Raw genomic sequence first — 15,808 nt, 5'->3', positions numbered from 1 at the left:
TATTTTTCCCTAACATCAAAGGAATGTCTTTTAACCACATATGGGGAGCTTCCACGTTTGCGAGCAGTGGAGCTGTATGGATGCTAGTCTGTCTGCCTTTTTTCTTCTCCAAAAGTGTCCCATTGCTGCTACAACCAGTTCACAAATGCAGGTGGCTGCTAGCTCTTTATCCAAGGTAAGAAGGCGTGATGGCAGGTTGTCCCCAGAGCTCAGCTCCATTGATGATGTGGCTGAGATCTTTCGAAAAGCTGGTCCCTTACTGGAGTTGGGCTCTTAGGAAAATGTTTTGCTGCGTATCAGAAAATACAGCCATCTGGTCTCCTGAAAATCCACCCATGGTACTTAAAATCCTACTACCCTTGAGCACTTTGCCTACATCAGACTTCCCACCATTGCAGGAAAATTGAAAGGACATCAATCCTGGCATAAAAAGGGTCTGTAGGCTAGCGGGAAGCCACTGTTCATGTTAGTAAGAATCTAAGTTTATTTTCCCCCATTGTCTCGTCCTCGGCTAGGATCTTCCCTTTGTAATTATCACCAGCCAACTGGAAGAACATGCTAGCGTGCATTGGACTCTCTCTCCTTGTTCAAGCGTCCGTCTGCATATCCAGGTGTCACCGGTTGCCCGCGGTGTGACTCAGCAGTTTGGTTCTCGATTCCTCTGCTCTGCCGAGTCACCCTTTCGATATTTCTGCTGCATCCCGGGTGAGACGGGCTCAAGCGATGCAGCCAGGCTCGCAGGAGAATGCAAAACCCAATTAAGAGTGCCCCGGGAAAAGAGCAGTTAAACAGAGGACATCGTGCAATTAAAATAAGTTGGCACCAAGCCAACTGTCATGTCAAAAAGTCCTCTTCTCCCTTGTTCCTGGAGTTCAGAGGAGCTCTGTTTATTTAGCAGGATAATGAAAGAGGGGCACGTACAAAGATCGCCTTTTATCTAATGCTTTCCGAAAGGAGATGAGATGTAGCCAGGCACCGGACTACAATGTGTTGTAGATGTGTTCTGATTGTATTGAAGCTGAGCTTTCTGCCTTGTTAATGATCTGCATCAGACTGGTCCCAGCTGCATTAAATCACAGGCGAACGCGTTACAAGATCCGCCAGCCTTGTTCAGTAACCTCTCTCCTACTTCGTGTAAGGAGCAATACAGCAAACCAATGTCAGGAGCGAGCAACAGAGATGGAGATGGGATGAATGTGGCCTGGTGGGAACAGAGGAGGATTACAGGAGCCAGACCAAATTTTGCCCCGTTGCCTCCTTGCAGCCTCAGGGGAGGTGCGTCTGTCCTGCAGGATTTTGTGCATTGTAACATGTTCCTCTCTGAGCTCCCCTTCATTTCAAATTGTGGTGAGACTTTGGTGCTCATTAAAGGCAGAAGACTAGTCACTGCGGTGTACTGACAAGAGGTGTGGGGTCAGTTTGCCTTTGGAGCTCTTGTGTACGTGCTCGTGCGCCTCAGAGTGCCCTGGGTTATTCATAGATTCATAGATTCATAGATGCTAGGGTCGGAAGGGACCTCAATAGATCATCGAGTCCGACCCCCTGCATAAGCAGGAAAGAGTGCTGGGCCTACATTACCCCAGCTAGATACACATCCAACCTTCTCTTGAATACCCCCAGGGTAGGGGAGAGCACCACCTCCCTTGGGAGCCCGTTCCAGAGCTTGGCCACTCAAACTGTGAAGAAGTTCCTCCTAATATCTAATCTAAATCTGCTCTCCTCCAGCTTGTGGCCATTATTTCTTGTAACCCCCGGGGGCGCCTTGGTGAATAAATACTCACCAATTCCCTTCTGTGCCCCCCTGACGAACTTATAGGCAGCCACCAGGTCGCCTCTCAACCTTCTCTTGCGGAGGCTGAAAAGGTCCAGTTTCTCTAATCTCTCCTCATAGGGCTTGGCCTGCAGGCCCTTAACCATACGAGTGGCCCTTCTCTGGACCCTCTCCAGGTTATCCGCATCCTTCTTGAAGTGCGGCGCCCAGAATTGCACGCAGTACTCCAGCTGCGGTCTGACCAGCGCCCGATAGAGGGGAAGTATCACCTCCTTGGACTTATTTGTCATGCATCTGCTGATGCACGATAAAGTGCCATTGGCTTTTCTGATGGTTTCATCACACTGCCGACTCATGTTCATCTTGGAGTCTACTAGGACTCCAAGATCCCTTTCCACTTCCGTGCCACCCAGCAGGTCATTTCCTAGGCTGTAGGTGTGCTGGACATTTTTCCTCCCTAGATGCAGCACTTTGCATTTCTCCTTGTTGAACTGCATTCTGTTGTTTTCTGCCCACTTGTCTAACCTGTCCAGGTCTGCTTGCAGCTGCTCCCTGCCCTCCGGCGTGTCCACTTCGCCCCATAGCTTAGTGTCATCTGCAAACTTGGACAGAGTACATTTCACCCCCTCGTCCAAGTCGCTGATGAAGACATTAAAGAGTATCGGTCCAAGCACCGAGCCCTGCGGGACCCCACTGCCCACACCCCTCCAGGTCGAAACCGACCCATCCACCACAACTCTCTGGGTGCGACCCTCCAGCCAATTCTCCACCCACCGGACTGTGCAGTCATCCAAGTCACAGCCCCTTAACTTGTTCACCAGTATGGGGTGGGATACCGTGTCAAAGGCCTTCCTGAAGTCCAAGTATACGACATCCACCCCTCCTCCTGCGTCGAGGCGTTTTGTGACCTGGTCATAAAAAGAGACTAGATTGGTCAGGCACGATCTACCTGCCACGAACCCGTGCTGGTTTCCCCTCAGCATAATTTGTCCTGCCGGGCTCTCACAAATGTGAGCCTTGATGATTTTCTCAAAGATTTTGCCAAGGATGGAGGTGAGACTGGACTGGGTTATTCTAGCTCGGGGCCCCTTCTACACACAGCTCTACCAATGCAGGAATACCAAGTCAAACTTCCAGTCCTGAGTCCTCATACAAAGCCCCCAAGAATATTTCAGTCCGGGCATTCACTGGGGGATCCCAGTGCTGAGAGACGCTGGCAGAGCTGCAAGGAATCTCTGTCCAGACCTTGCTGGTTCAGGCTTTAACCTCTGCCAGGGCATCTCAGTCCAGCTTCCTCTTCAGTTCCAGGAACAGGCCTGACACAGTTTTCACTGTCCTGTTGTTGGACCGGTGGCACTGGCAACTGGGAACTGGTGGAGTCTCCACCTATTGGGTTGTGAATCTGTTAAAGCTTACTTTTGCCAGTCCATGCGAGGCTCATTGGCCCTGGTGGGTGCAATGCATTATATTTTCTGAAGCTTTGCATTGGGTCCCTGGGCAGGTTCAACCTCTGAGATGCAAAGCAGGTGGGTTTTCTCTGTGCTTCATAGCTCATTCCTTTTGCTCTTGAGCTTTCTAATCCAGGACTGATATTTTGTTCCTAATGTTGCCACACTTTGATTCCCAGACTCTCCATCCTTCCATTTCCAATGGCTTTCTCGATGTTTTTGCACACCTCTTCCTGTTGCAACAGGAGCTACTTTGATCTCAAGATCCTGGCTGTGCTTATTGCCTTGATTTCTCTCCCGGTTTGCGAGTGAGCATTGCCCACCCACTCTCATTTGTCTTCCCAACTTGCTTTATTCTATCTTGGTTCTGTTCTTTCCTTTTCTCTTTCTTTTCTTGTTTTCATTCTGTTTTTCCTCCAGTATGAGGTGAATCCTCATTTTTGGCCAAGGTCTGGGTTATTGAGAGCAGCTTGGAAATTTAATTTCTTACAGCTTGCTTCCAGTCTTGATGAAGTCAGCAGTGAAACTCCCATTGACTTTAGCAGAGCAGAGTTAACCTGCAAGTGCCCAGCTGAGCAGCTAGCATTTCAGCTGGATGATATATCCTCCATGTTGGCCATCTCAGTGGAGAGACTGAAGGTTTAATGGAAACAAAACTGGGATTCCCCACCCCAACCTGCTGCTCTTGGGTCAGGGCTCCAGCACAGTCCCAGGCAGCTTGCCCACATCCTGCTTGTGCTACTCTCCGGCGGGTTTGCCCTCTCTTGCAAGCACTAAGCTCTTAACTTTGCTGTTCATGTAGCAGCTCTTTATTCTTCTTGCTCCAAGCACCCCTTTCCCATGTCCCTGTCCACCCTGCACCAGGTCCTTTAGAGCAAGACCCTTGCCTTCCCTCTCAAATGCTCCCTTAGATTAGCTTTGACTCTAATGAAAGATTTATGATGGGCAATTCTTAATTGACTTATCGATCCTTCCTCCTCCTCCTGTCCGCTGGCTGCTTTCGCCCGCGCATTGCCTGGGGCTTACCCGCAGTCTCATTCTTCCTGCTCACGTCTCCTGCAAAAAGCCTTGATCTTCCAGTCTGTCATAAGGTTGATACGTTCTAATCTGAATATCAAGGATCTTACTGTATCTGATCACCGAGGGGTTTTTTAATATAACAATGTCTCCTTTGAAATGAAACACTATTCCCCATACCTAAGTAAATCCAAGCTTAGCTCTTCCACTCTGCCGTGGAATGACGTGATGCTATTTCCCCCCAGCCGTGCATTATAAAACATTTGCTCTTGACAGACCTGCTTGTGTAAACCAGGATGCTGTGTCGTTTTACAGCTCGTGCCTGAGCGAACAGTTGCACCAGCCATAAATGCAAGCATTGATGAAAAGTGACTGAGTCTTAAGGTCATGTTCAGGCCCTACAAAAACAGGTGCTGTTCTTGCTGTCTTCAGTATTGTTCTCAGCAGCTTCCCTCTAAAAGCCTTGCCCTTGCTTCTCCAAGGGCATCCAATACGCTGCTGTGCTTCCTGCTAATCAGGGCTATCTTAGATAAGGAGAAACCGTATTTATGTGGGCCAGTTGTGATCTAGGTAGGTGAGGACATAAAACATGCCCCTGTGCCTTGCCGGCATGTCTTTTGAAGCTGCATTCTTATTCTCAGCTTGCATTTTTAAAGAAAGTCAGTCTCTAACTTCAGACCTTTGAACCCGGTATAATCCCTGCAGAGATCCTGGAACAAAAGAGGTGTGAACTGATCCATTCACCTTCATGAGGAGATGCCCAGAAACATTTGAAGATCCTCATTGTTAACTGTTTCCTGGAAGGGATGAGAGGGGAGTTGTGCAGGGTTGACCTTGAGTGACAACTCATTTTGGCACTACGAGAGCATGGCATTTGGGACGGGTCACCGTTCCCACATGTACACACTGGATCGCCTTAGAAAAGTGAGGTCAAGTAGTTTAGCTGAGGGTCTGGGTATATTTGGACCCCATTAGAGTAACACATGCAGCCATTTTTTAAACCTCTACACAATCTACTGTCACATTTTGACAACTCACAGCCATGGAGCCTGCTCGGTGGATGGAGCTGGGGAGAGTGTCATGCCAAGGTCTTTCTTTCAGTCTGATGCTTATGTCCCCCTTTTTCTCTGGGTCTCCATGTTGAGACTCCCAAAAAAGTATTCACTCGGGTCCAAGCGTGATAGTAATGACCACCTTGCAGAACCAGCACAAGGAAACAAGTCCTCTAACTGGCCGCAGGACAGATGCCATGTGTAGGCGTTTGGTTGTTCTCACTGGGCCTGGCTCTTCTATGGTGACTTTTTCTGTAGACCTTGAGCACTGTGTATTATGCCACTTTGCAAGTGGGAAAGCAGAGGCACACAGGAGTGAAGCCATTTCCAAATCCGCGGCAGAGCTGGGAAAGGGACCAAAGAGTCCCGACTCCCAGTCTGTTGGACCGTGCGCCTTTCCAAGCCAACAACCTTCTTGGTAAAAGTTCTGCATCACAAAAACCAATCTCACAAGTCATCTGCTCCCCGACCTTATGAAATGTTGTTCTACTTACTGCCCATGAGCACTATACCAGTTTCCAAAATGAAGTAATTTGGCTGTTAAAATACCCTTTTTCATGGGCCCATAAACAGTCATTTATATTATGGACTAATGCGTACATGATTTTTTAAAGATATTTAACTGCTAAAAAAGGAAGGACCCTTGCTTTTTAATCAGGTGACTTGAAGCAGACCAAAGGGATTTATTTTCCCCCAATTAAGTAAAAAAAAGGAGGCTTGCTTTCATATCAAGACATTTTGTGCTGCAGTGAATTTCCTGAACTGAGCAAAAGTTTAGTCACAGTTGCAAATCGTTTAAAACGAGTTCAGAGTCAGCCCTTTCAGCTATAGGGATAATGCTGTTCACTGGCTCTGCTTGTTATAGATGAACCAGGGCAGAAGGAGTGAATTTGAAAGCAGAGGAAGAGGTAGGACTCCTGGGGCCATTTCCTTGCTCTGAGGGCAGGTGTGGCCCAGACGGTAGAGCCGATAAATCCAGGGAATCTGGAGTCTACTATCAGCTCACGTATGGTGTGGCATTTCATGAGCCTATCACTCCCCCATGCCTTAGATACGCCGTGCTTTCTGCAAAATGGTGAATTAATTCTACAGCTGGTCGAAAAAGGGGAAAATCAAATGCAAACATTTTTATTCATTTCACCCCATCTCATTTTCAACCGGAAATCTGTTACAGCTGTTTCCAACTAGTCATAGCACCAGTTGGAAAGATAAAAGTTTGGAACCATTTAGCCATTTCAGTCATCTTAATGACTTCATGGGGAAAAAAAATAACTAAAATTTTTCTGCCCAGACTGAGCCAATATTTCCTTTTCCTACAAGGGGATTTTAATGCTTATCAGAGAAAGTGTGATCCCTTTATTCACATGTTGGTGAGCAGTTACTCACACAAGTGGTTCCATTTGGGAAGTTGAGGATCACCAAGGTTTAGTGAAGAAGAGGCCAAGTGGCAGGGCTTGGCACAAAACTGAGATGTTCCAGCTCCCACATTGCGGCCGAGTGAGTGACTTACCAGTGAAATCCCCTTTACCGGTCCCATGCATCCTCTGTTCCTGATACTGAAGTGTTTTTATTCTACTTACAGGTGAACAATGAACTATCAAAAAGGGATTGGTTCCTTCCATGGATACTGAGAGTATTCAGAATTGTCAAAATTGAAGCAACAGGATCTGAGCACTGCAGAGAGTAGATGGACCTAGGGCAGGGGCAGGCAATTATTTTGGGCAGAGGGCCACTTACTGAGTTTTTGCAAGCCATCGAGGGCCACATGATAGGCAGCCAGGGGCACATAAATATTAATTTTCTAAACTTTTTAGGGGCCCCATGCTGCATTTTGTCCACCCCTGACCTAGGGTATAATCCAGTCTGACATGTCATAGGTTGCTGACTTTTCTTGGTTTCCTTGTACTTTAAATCGGCAGTGCCGCAGAGTGTTGCTTGTACAGAGAATGGCATTACGCTCTGGCCATAATAGGTCCAGATTGTGATATTCCTTGTCCCCTGGAATAGTGTCTTCCTCTGCAAGATTTTGGTAGGGTGGTGAATAGGATAAAGTAGAAGTCAGTGAGTTAGGGTGTTGCAGTCTGCCCCTTAATATTTGGAAAGTGCATCAAAAGCTTTGGATGAAAGTAACCCTATAAATGCAAAGGGATCGTTCCACTCCTAGGTATTGTTGCAGTTTCACTTCATTTGAAGGCTGCATGGCAGGGTCCATGATTCAGGATCCTGCTTTCTTTTGTTTTCTTTTTTCTGCACAAATTGCTGCTGCCATTTTTTTATTTTTTTATTTTTTTGCTGCAGCAGATCTTTTGGCTTAAAACAAGGGTGTCTGATTGTGTTTGAATTCCAGTGTGGAAATCACCCAGCTGGAAGCTTCTGTGGAAGTTAGAAATAGCTGCTATTTTATGAGTGCGTAGGTGAGAGTGAGGTTTTAAGTAATCCATCACTGCTTCTAGAGCCATAACAAATGAAGTGAGGTCGGACCCTTCCAGCTTGTTTAAAATATTGAAATCTAGTTTCAGGAGAGGAGAAAAAAGCTTTCTTTTCATCCTTTTTTTTTTTTCTTATCATACTTTAATGATTTTAATGCAATTATTGTTTCATTCTTTTAATTATTTTTTCTTGTTAATAGTAGTAATTGCTAGCAATATTGGTTTTAATGACGGTTTTGGCAAAATGCTGTCAGGCTAAAAATGCAAGCTCTTTCTTGCTCACAGGATTTACCGTGGCAGATCAGACCAAGCTTCATCTAGTCCACCATCCTCTCTCCCCATCACTGCTCAGCACTAGCTGCTTCAGAGCACTTCCTACCATTGGCACTTGGGAGATAACTTGTTCCCAGTGAATGCACCTTCCTAACTCCCACGCGTTAAGAGGTCAGCGCGATGCCCTTAAGTACCTGTGTTTGGATCCCTTTTAACACACTTGATCCTCCTCTTATCCTTGTGATCCTTTTCCATTTTCACTCTTGATCCTGTGATTATCCATATAAATGTATTGCCCTTGGCTTCAGTGACAACCCATGTCTGAGCTCTGATGGTTAGGGGTATATTGTACCTTACGCCCTTCATGATAGTGGGGCATGAATGGAAAACCCTGATCCATCTTCTCGATCTCAGGCACTATCCTCTGTACCCTTATCCTGCTCTTTATCTCCTCTACCTCCTGGACTTTTCAGTTTCCCTTTTTTCTTCTCAGTTAAGCTGCTGTTCATTGAAGTCCTGGAGTCGAATACCTAGGCCCACCCTGTTGATTTGGTGCAGTGGTGGTGGACCTGTAAATGGACCGCCTGCTAAGTGGGGTGCTTCCCTGTTTGGTTTGGTTTTTTATTTTCCCTCCTCACGCTGCAGGTGTATTCTTCACCTTTCACACCTTTCACTTGGAGAATGGCCACGACTACCTGTTAATCACCGAAAATGGCAGCTTCACCCAGCCTCTGAAACAGCTCACTGGTTCCCGCCTGCCGGCCCCACTCAGCGCTGGGCTCTTTGGGAACTTCTCTGCTCAGATCCGCTTCATCTCAGACTTCTCCATGTCCTATGAGGGATTCAACATTACCTTCTCAGGTAAGGGGGTGTGTGCAGAAGTCTACTTTTGGGGGTGCGGGCTGGGGTTTTTCTGGGGCCTTCCCTCCCAGATGTATTTATATAGTTCTGATAAGAGATGCCTACGTCAGATCACTGGTGATCAGTCCCTTAAAATACCCCACTGAAATGTCTAGCCCTGAACTGAAAAGCAAGCTTTCTTTTCCACATAGTTCCTCCAGTCCAAGGGGCACTACCCCCCCACTATGCTTGCCATTGAGGGAAGCAGCTTAGGGTCCAGCTGTGCTCATGCTTTTTGCGTTGGGAGCATTTCTCCACTAGTTGAACCCACTGACTCACTTTGTTCCTTGGCCATTAAATGGGTATCAGATGGTGACACCTCCCGGTCAAGGTGACCTAAGCCAAAATCAAACAGATGATCAGGCTGTAAAAGACCAATTCACTTGATCGGTCTGCCTATCTTTCATTCCAATTTGGCATTTTAAGCGTGTGGGTTTTTTGTTTTTTTTAAGTTTTATTTTAATTTTTCTTGGTCTTTTGATCCTTGCAGTCATAAAAAATTCATGTGGGTAATTATAGTTCTCCACCCTTCCAGAGGCTCAGCCAGTGGTCTGAATCTGCTGGAATGATATCCCTTTACCTTGGTCTTTGTTGTTCCTTCCCAACTAGCGTGGTGTTTTTTCCTCTTCTATTCCTGGGATGCCTGGCTGGCTTGCTTCCTCTCTCACCTCCTGCGGGTTTGCCAGAACCTCGTTGCTCCAAATACCGTTGCTCCTTATCCACAAAAAAAATTCCCCACCAAGGTGCAGCAATCCCCTTCTCAACCCAGGAAGCTGTAGCAGATGGAATCCCTTGGACATTGACTCGAAGCAATCTGGACTTTTTGGACAAGGAGCAAAGCAGGACTGGTCATTGCCACTGCCATCCTGGTCCCCTTGACTCCTTGTGCCTTGGTCCTATGCCCTGCATATAAGCCAAGGGCAGCTCACCAAGCTGCTCATCCAGCAGCCCAGCCTCTGCAGCTGGCTTCAGTAAATCCTAGAGAGAATGCATGCATTGCAAAGCTCCAGCTAGGTTTAAATCAGCCTAATGGCATTACTGGGGAACTGGCAAGATCCTTTCTTTCTGGAGTCTCTCTGCTTGAACCGCTGCAACAGGATAGTTGGTAATAAAAGCAAGCAACCTGGAGCATTGGAGGGTATTAAGGGATGTACAGGTACAGCATTTAATACGAGAGAGCCTGCGGCTGTGTGTATCAACTCCCTTTGATCTTAGTGGATTGTGTGGGTGCCCAGGGATTTGCCGTAATATTTGCATCACAGTAGCACCTTCAGATCCAACCTAAGCCTGTTGCCCTATTGCACTTGGCTATATATGAGCAAGACACAGTGCTTGCAGTAAAGTCAGGTCAAGGGAGAGGGAGGAAATAAAGATACAGAGAGAGCTGAAGTGACTTGCCAAGGGTCACAAACCAGATCACTGCTTGAGCTGGGAATAAAACGAAGGTCTCTGGAGTTCAGGTGCAAACTCATCCCGTTCAAGGTCAGAGGTAGGGACCCACTCAACCATGCCATCTTCCTTGTAGGCTCAGGCCCATCTACTAAGGCAGCATATTAGATTCTCAAGGCCAATTTCTCAATTTTCAAATTTGGCTTTGAGTGCAAAAAGAGGTTTGGTGCAGTCAGATCGAGGCCCATGCAAATATATATTTGCACATGGAAAATAAGGGATGACACATACAGAGCCTCTGTGCTTGTGTGAGCTCTTATTACAAAGCACAGTCGGATGTTCTGTGCTCACAGCCTGAACACACATTCAATTGCCTCTCGAATCAAAGATTTATTTGTCCATTCACATGGCTGTATTTGTCCATTCACACATTTGGACAGCACGACACTGTGCAGCTACAATCCCAGTTGACTGGGCATCCTTACGAGTCATTCGTTGTGGTTGCCCATGGATAAAACAAAGCCACGTCGTTGTCTTGCTGCTCTCCTGTGCGTTTTATAGGTGCCTTCCAGGTCTTGAGCTAACATGAGCAAAATTCTGCCTCGTGGGGTGGAAAAGTAACAGCAATTGTGACGACAACTAATGCTACAGTGTTTGATGCGCGTCTGATAGACACAGCTATTGCCAGAAGCCTAGATAGAGAGATTACTCTTTTAAGCTCCTGGGAAAGGTTTTAGTAGGCTAAGTATTTGGTTTCAGACACCTTCTCTGGGACCTCAGGAACCAAGAGTTCAAGTATAATCAGCTTATCCCCTCTGCTGAATAGAGCTAGTCAAAGACTGTTCAGTGCCATTCGACTTAAAGGAAAAATGGCTTTTTTTGGCAAAACAAGGTTTGTATAAGAAAATGATCGTGCCTGGCTAATATTTTCAAAAGATGATGTAGGGGAAAAAGTATTTTCTTCTTGTTTGGGGTTTTTTTGACAACTGAAAAGCAGAATTGACTCTATTTTTAGGTTTTTGTTGTTACAAACCAAATAATGTTTGCATTTTGGAGGGTGGGCTTGCAGGCTTTCTTTCTTTTCATTTTTTTTTTTTAATTTAAAAACCAGAACAACTCTGTGAACAATGTATTCCTTCCAGTCATTCTGCGGTGAGGGGAGTTCATTTTCCCACCTGCTGTAGTTGTGACGGACTTTCCCTCGGAGACCGTCAGCCAGGATGCTGCATCTCACTCACTTTAAGGATTAGCAATTCAGGGCTCAATCCACTCTCATGCTTTCAAAGCAAAGACTGTGAATATATCAAGTGGTTTATTGCACGTGGGTCTTTTGGGATGATATTTTGAACAGCTCAACCCTAAACAGAGGAGGCAGGGAATAATCCCACCGGCATTTTTCAGAATGGACAATTGTTGCCCTTGGTTTCTTTGGCTGAGATCTCTCCCTCCTCCTGCTCTGCAGGGAGAAACATGTCAGTTGGGTGCTGGAGGTGCATTGCATTGGGGTTTTCCAGCTGGTCAGGCACTTCTCAGCATCATGTCAGGATAACGAATGTGACAGTGATGTGGGATATGAGCAGTCAAGAAGAGTAGAGGTGGTGTGAAGAAGCTGCACTCCTCAGGAACGTGAGGGGATGGGTCCTGACTTCTCATGTCCTTTCCACCAGCCCAAAGGGAGAGCAAATTGCTGCTGTTCTGATTTCTCCCCGTGGGTATCTCTTTGCCCTTGGTGGTGAACAGGCCCAATGCATTTTGAACTGACTTGGATCCAGAGGACAGCTCCAGCCCTCTCCTAGCATCCTTAGGGCAAAACCCCGTGTTGTTGCAGCAGTGGAAGCAGAATTTGGGTCTCACGCTGGCCATGTTGCAAAAGGATGAGCTGCACCAGGGCTTTAAACAAATCCCCGAGCCACGTTACAATCATTGCATCCGGCTTCTACGACACCCTGGGGGGACAAGAGAACTGAATTTGATGAGCCATGCTGTAACACAACCTGTCGTTGTGACCCTCCCTAGAGTATGACCTGGAGCCTTGCGATGAGCCCGAGGTCCCAGCCTACAGCATCAGGAAGGGCCTGCAGTTTGGCGTGGGGGACATGCTGACCTTCTCCTGCTTCCCCGGCTACAGACTGGAGGGCGTTTCGCGCATCACCTGCCTGGGGGGTAGACGGCGTGTGTGGAGTTCGCCTCTGCCAAGGTGTGTTGGTAGGTGGTCATGTGCTTTCATTTTGCTTGGTTGATCTATTATACTGTAACGTTAATGGGGCGGGGAAGTGCGGGGTCCCCACGGGGCCACATCTTTGTGCTAGCAGGGTGGAGCCAGGAGGGAAATAAAGAGCTGGAATGAGCAACCGCTCTGGAGACTGCTCCCAAGTGGGTGAGCAACTCACAGGGTGTGGGGGACCTCACATCCCTGCAGGGAAAATTCGGTGTCATGCGATAGACGACAATACTCTCCCTCTAGGATTTGCAAACCAGCCTCCCTTTGAACCACAGAGCCCAAGGGAAACAAGTGGCACAGACAGATGAAGGGGGGTGCTTCAAACCTGGCATCCTCAACCAGTGCAAACTTCATCTTCATACTGGGATGCTGTCTTGGAAACTGCCTTTGTTGACCCATGCCTTGCTGTTGGCTGAACTCAGCCACCCCACTCCTTTGCTTGGCTCCACTTGCTACTATTCAGCCACTGGCTCCTTCTCCTGTGGTCTGTTTTCTAGCGTGCTTATTCCCATTGCCTCCCTGTGCTTCCTGCTCATGGGCCATTGCCTACTTTTGTGGTCCTCTGTGGCAATTGCTCATGTAGAAAAGTGACACTTGTCAAGTTTGGGAGTGTTTGCTGAACTTCGGGGGATGCCATGTGGCAAGGGGAAAGACACAAAGCAAGCAGCAAGTTACAGGCTAGCATTTCATGGTCTATCAGAAAGTGCTTCAGAGACCACCTATGAAATGCAGCTTGAGAGCCCCTTAGTATCGTGCAGCCCTGCTTGGTCCGTTTGCTCAGCTGTTTCCAGTTCGTAAATCTGGGCTTTTCACATTTATCCATGACTGTTGCTCACCCATCAGGGCCAAGGCAAAAAGGCATTCATGTGAGAGCAAGGCCATTGCCTCCACCTGTAGTGATTTCCTTGGGAGATCCCATTTTGCTGACTCTGCTTTCAAGGGCTGTTTAATGACTTGGTCACAAGGTCACTTCCCCTGCCATGACAAGCAGCCACTCTGGGCATGAATAATTATCAGGTTGAAGGGAGAGGTAATCAGGAGCCTTGAAATTAAAAAAAAAAAAAAAAAAAGTCTTATCACAGCTTTAAATTTGACCCACAGACATCGGCACGAAGCAGATATAATGGCTTCCACTTACCCAATTCCCCACTGCACTCGGTTTTAAATTAACTTGTTGGTTTTATAATAATGGCTCAAATTTATTGTCTAGTGGTTTGCAGGGAGCTCTGGTAATAGGGCGACAGCTAGTTCCTGGATGCTGGCATATGCTCGTGTCACTCTGCATGTTAGGCTCTCATCTTCAATCACCCACTACATTTCAGCTGTGGTTTCAGTGTGCCTGCAAAGACCTTTTAAAGAAATAAGCATTGAAATATGTGATGCCCGAGGGGGAGGAAGGAGGATTCGGGTGAGTGGTTAGACCTGAGCAAATACCACCACACTTTCCCCAGGAGTATTAGCTATAATGAAATATCAGCATTGCTCGGAGTCAGCTTGCAGAGCCCTTGCGTGTTAGAAGTAAAGAGGAGCTTATGCCATGGACCAGCCTTTTGTGGGGCACAGTTCAAGTGCTTCACAGGCTTTTGTTGAGGGGAGGATGGCTAGACAGAAGCCCAGCATAACTCTTCAGCCTTGTGATAGGAAACTGGGATAGCCCAAGAGGAGTCAGCTTCCCAAAGCTAATGCATGGGAAGACCAGTGGATCTTTAGCCCCTTGAGTGCCCATCCCTGGCTCAGAGCACGGCACCGTGAACAGGTTACCGCAAGGTAAGCTAGCGTGTGAACCTACAGCATTAGCTATTCCACGGCAATTGCCCAGTGGTTTAGTCACAATGCGCACACATTTCCTGAACACAAATGACAGTCACAGCCATTCATCTGTTGCTCTCAGTGTCATCTGCCCTCTCCAAAGCTGTTTGCTCCCTTTGGAGCATGGCTGGGCCCTGCTGACTTCAAGAGACGTGATGCAGAGGCATTGCTGCCAGTAATGCAAAAGGAGCACAAAAGATCATAGTTGTTCATAAGCAAAAGCAAAGCAAGTGGATATTGGGAGTGAAGAAGCCAGTGCCCTTGAGAAAGGGCAGTCTTAAACATGCAGGATGAAGCTGTTTCACAAGCAGGCTGGCCTCTGAATCAATATTTGCTTAGTCAGTTTTATCTAAGAGTCTTGGCTGATTTGAAGGCATACTGATGGCAAGGCACATTGTTCTAGGGCAGCGGTGCTCAACCTCTGGCCCCCAGACCAGATCCAGCCCACTGAGCCATGTTATCCAGCCCACAGGTGACAGAGAAGTGGTCTCAACATTAATTGCTGCACCCCTGCTGCCAAATTTCTGGACCTGTGGGGAGCTCTGTGGGCTGGATGGCATAGCCCAGTGTGCTAGATCATGTCTGGCACAGTCACACAGGCATGTGAGGTCACCCCATGCTCAGATTGGGATGCATGGAGTCAGCTGGCATGCAGGTGGATTGGGGCATGTGGGGTCAGACTGGTGTGTGGCTGGATTGGGGATATGTGGGGACAGGCTGGCCCGTGGCTGGATTGGGGTATGCAGGGGCAGATTGGCATACAGCTGATTTAGTTTGCGCAGGGTTGGGCCAGTGCATGACTGATCAGGGTGCTCAGGGTCAGGTCAGCAGGTGACTACATTGTGGTGCATAGGGTCAAGCCGGTGCATGGCTGGATTGGGATGTGCAGGATCAGGCCAGCACGTGATGAGATCGGGACTCACTAGGTCAAGCCAGCACCTGGGGGCATGCAGGGTCAGGCTGCTGCATAGCTAGATGGGCACAGCACCTGGGGTATTACCTGAAGACTGACCCATACACTAGTCCTGAAGGGGAGCTGGCCTTCCCACCAACGCCATGCCACTCATCTGCTCTGCAGAGCTGGAAGGCTGGGCCCCCAGCTTCTAAGGCACTGGTCCTCAACTTTTTCAGACTCCAGGCACCCGACCCTAATTTTTCCAAATTCAGTGGAAGCTCATTTCAAAACATAATTTAAAAAAACCCAAACAAGTAGTGACATATTAATGAATGGACATCACTTTTTTTTTTTTTTCCTGAAATCCCTTTATTTCAGATCCCTCTTTTTAAAAAACATAATCTTTTAGGGGTTTTTTTTTTTTTTTAATGAAGATCATGGAAATAAAGCAGAAATACTGCTTTTAAGGGAGTTGAGAAGTGATGGGAGAAGTCAGAGACCAGAAACTCTTGCGGGTTCCCAGCCGCATAGTTGCATGGGTGCGATGGTCTGGCTACAGGGTAGGGACCGAGGTCTGTAGCACAGTTGGGAGGAAATGAAACTT

The 15,808-nt window shown here is 47.4% G+C and overlaps 1 protein-coding gene across 1 annotated transcript in view; it reads left to right on the top strand.

Moving 5' to 3' along the window:
* CSMD2 (CUB and Sushi multiple domains 2) overlaps positions 1–15,808 on the top strand; it is a 645,501-nt gene that overhangs the window by 447,664 nt on the left and 182,029 nt on the right. The window contains exons 20-21 of the mRNA XM_090057063.1: positions 8,636–8,851; positions 12,296–12,484. Coding sequence (XP_089913189.1) covers positions 8,636–8,851; positions 12,296–12,484 — 405 coding nt within the window. The remainder of the gene's footprint in view (positions 1–8,635; positions 8,852–12,295; positions 12,485–15,808) is intronic.

Source organism: Crocodylus siamensis, chromosome 7 (genome assembly GCF_052110815.1).
Source record: "Crocodylus siamensis isolate JL-2025a chromosome 7, ASM5211081v1, whole genome shotgun sequence".
Classification (NCBI taxonomy): Eukaryota; Metazoa; Chordata; order Crocodylia; family Crocodylidae; genus Crocodylus; species Crocodylus siamensis.
This window is presented reverse-complemented; position numbering and strand designations above follow the sequence as displayed.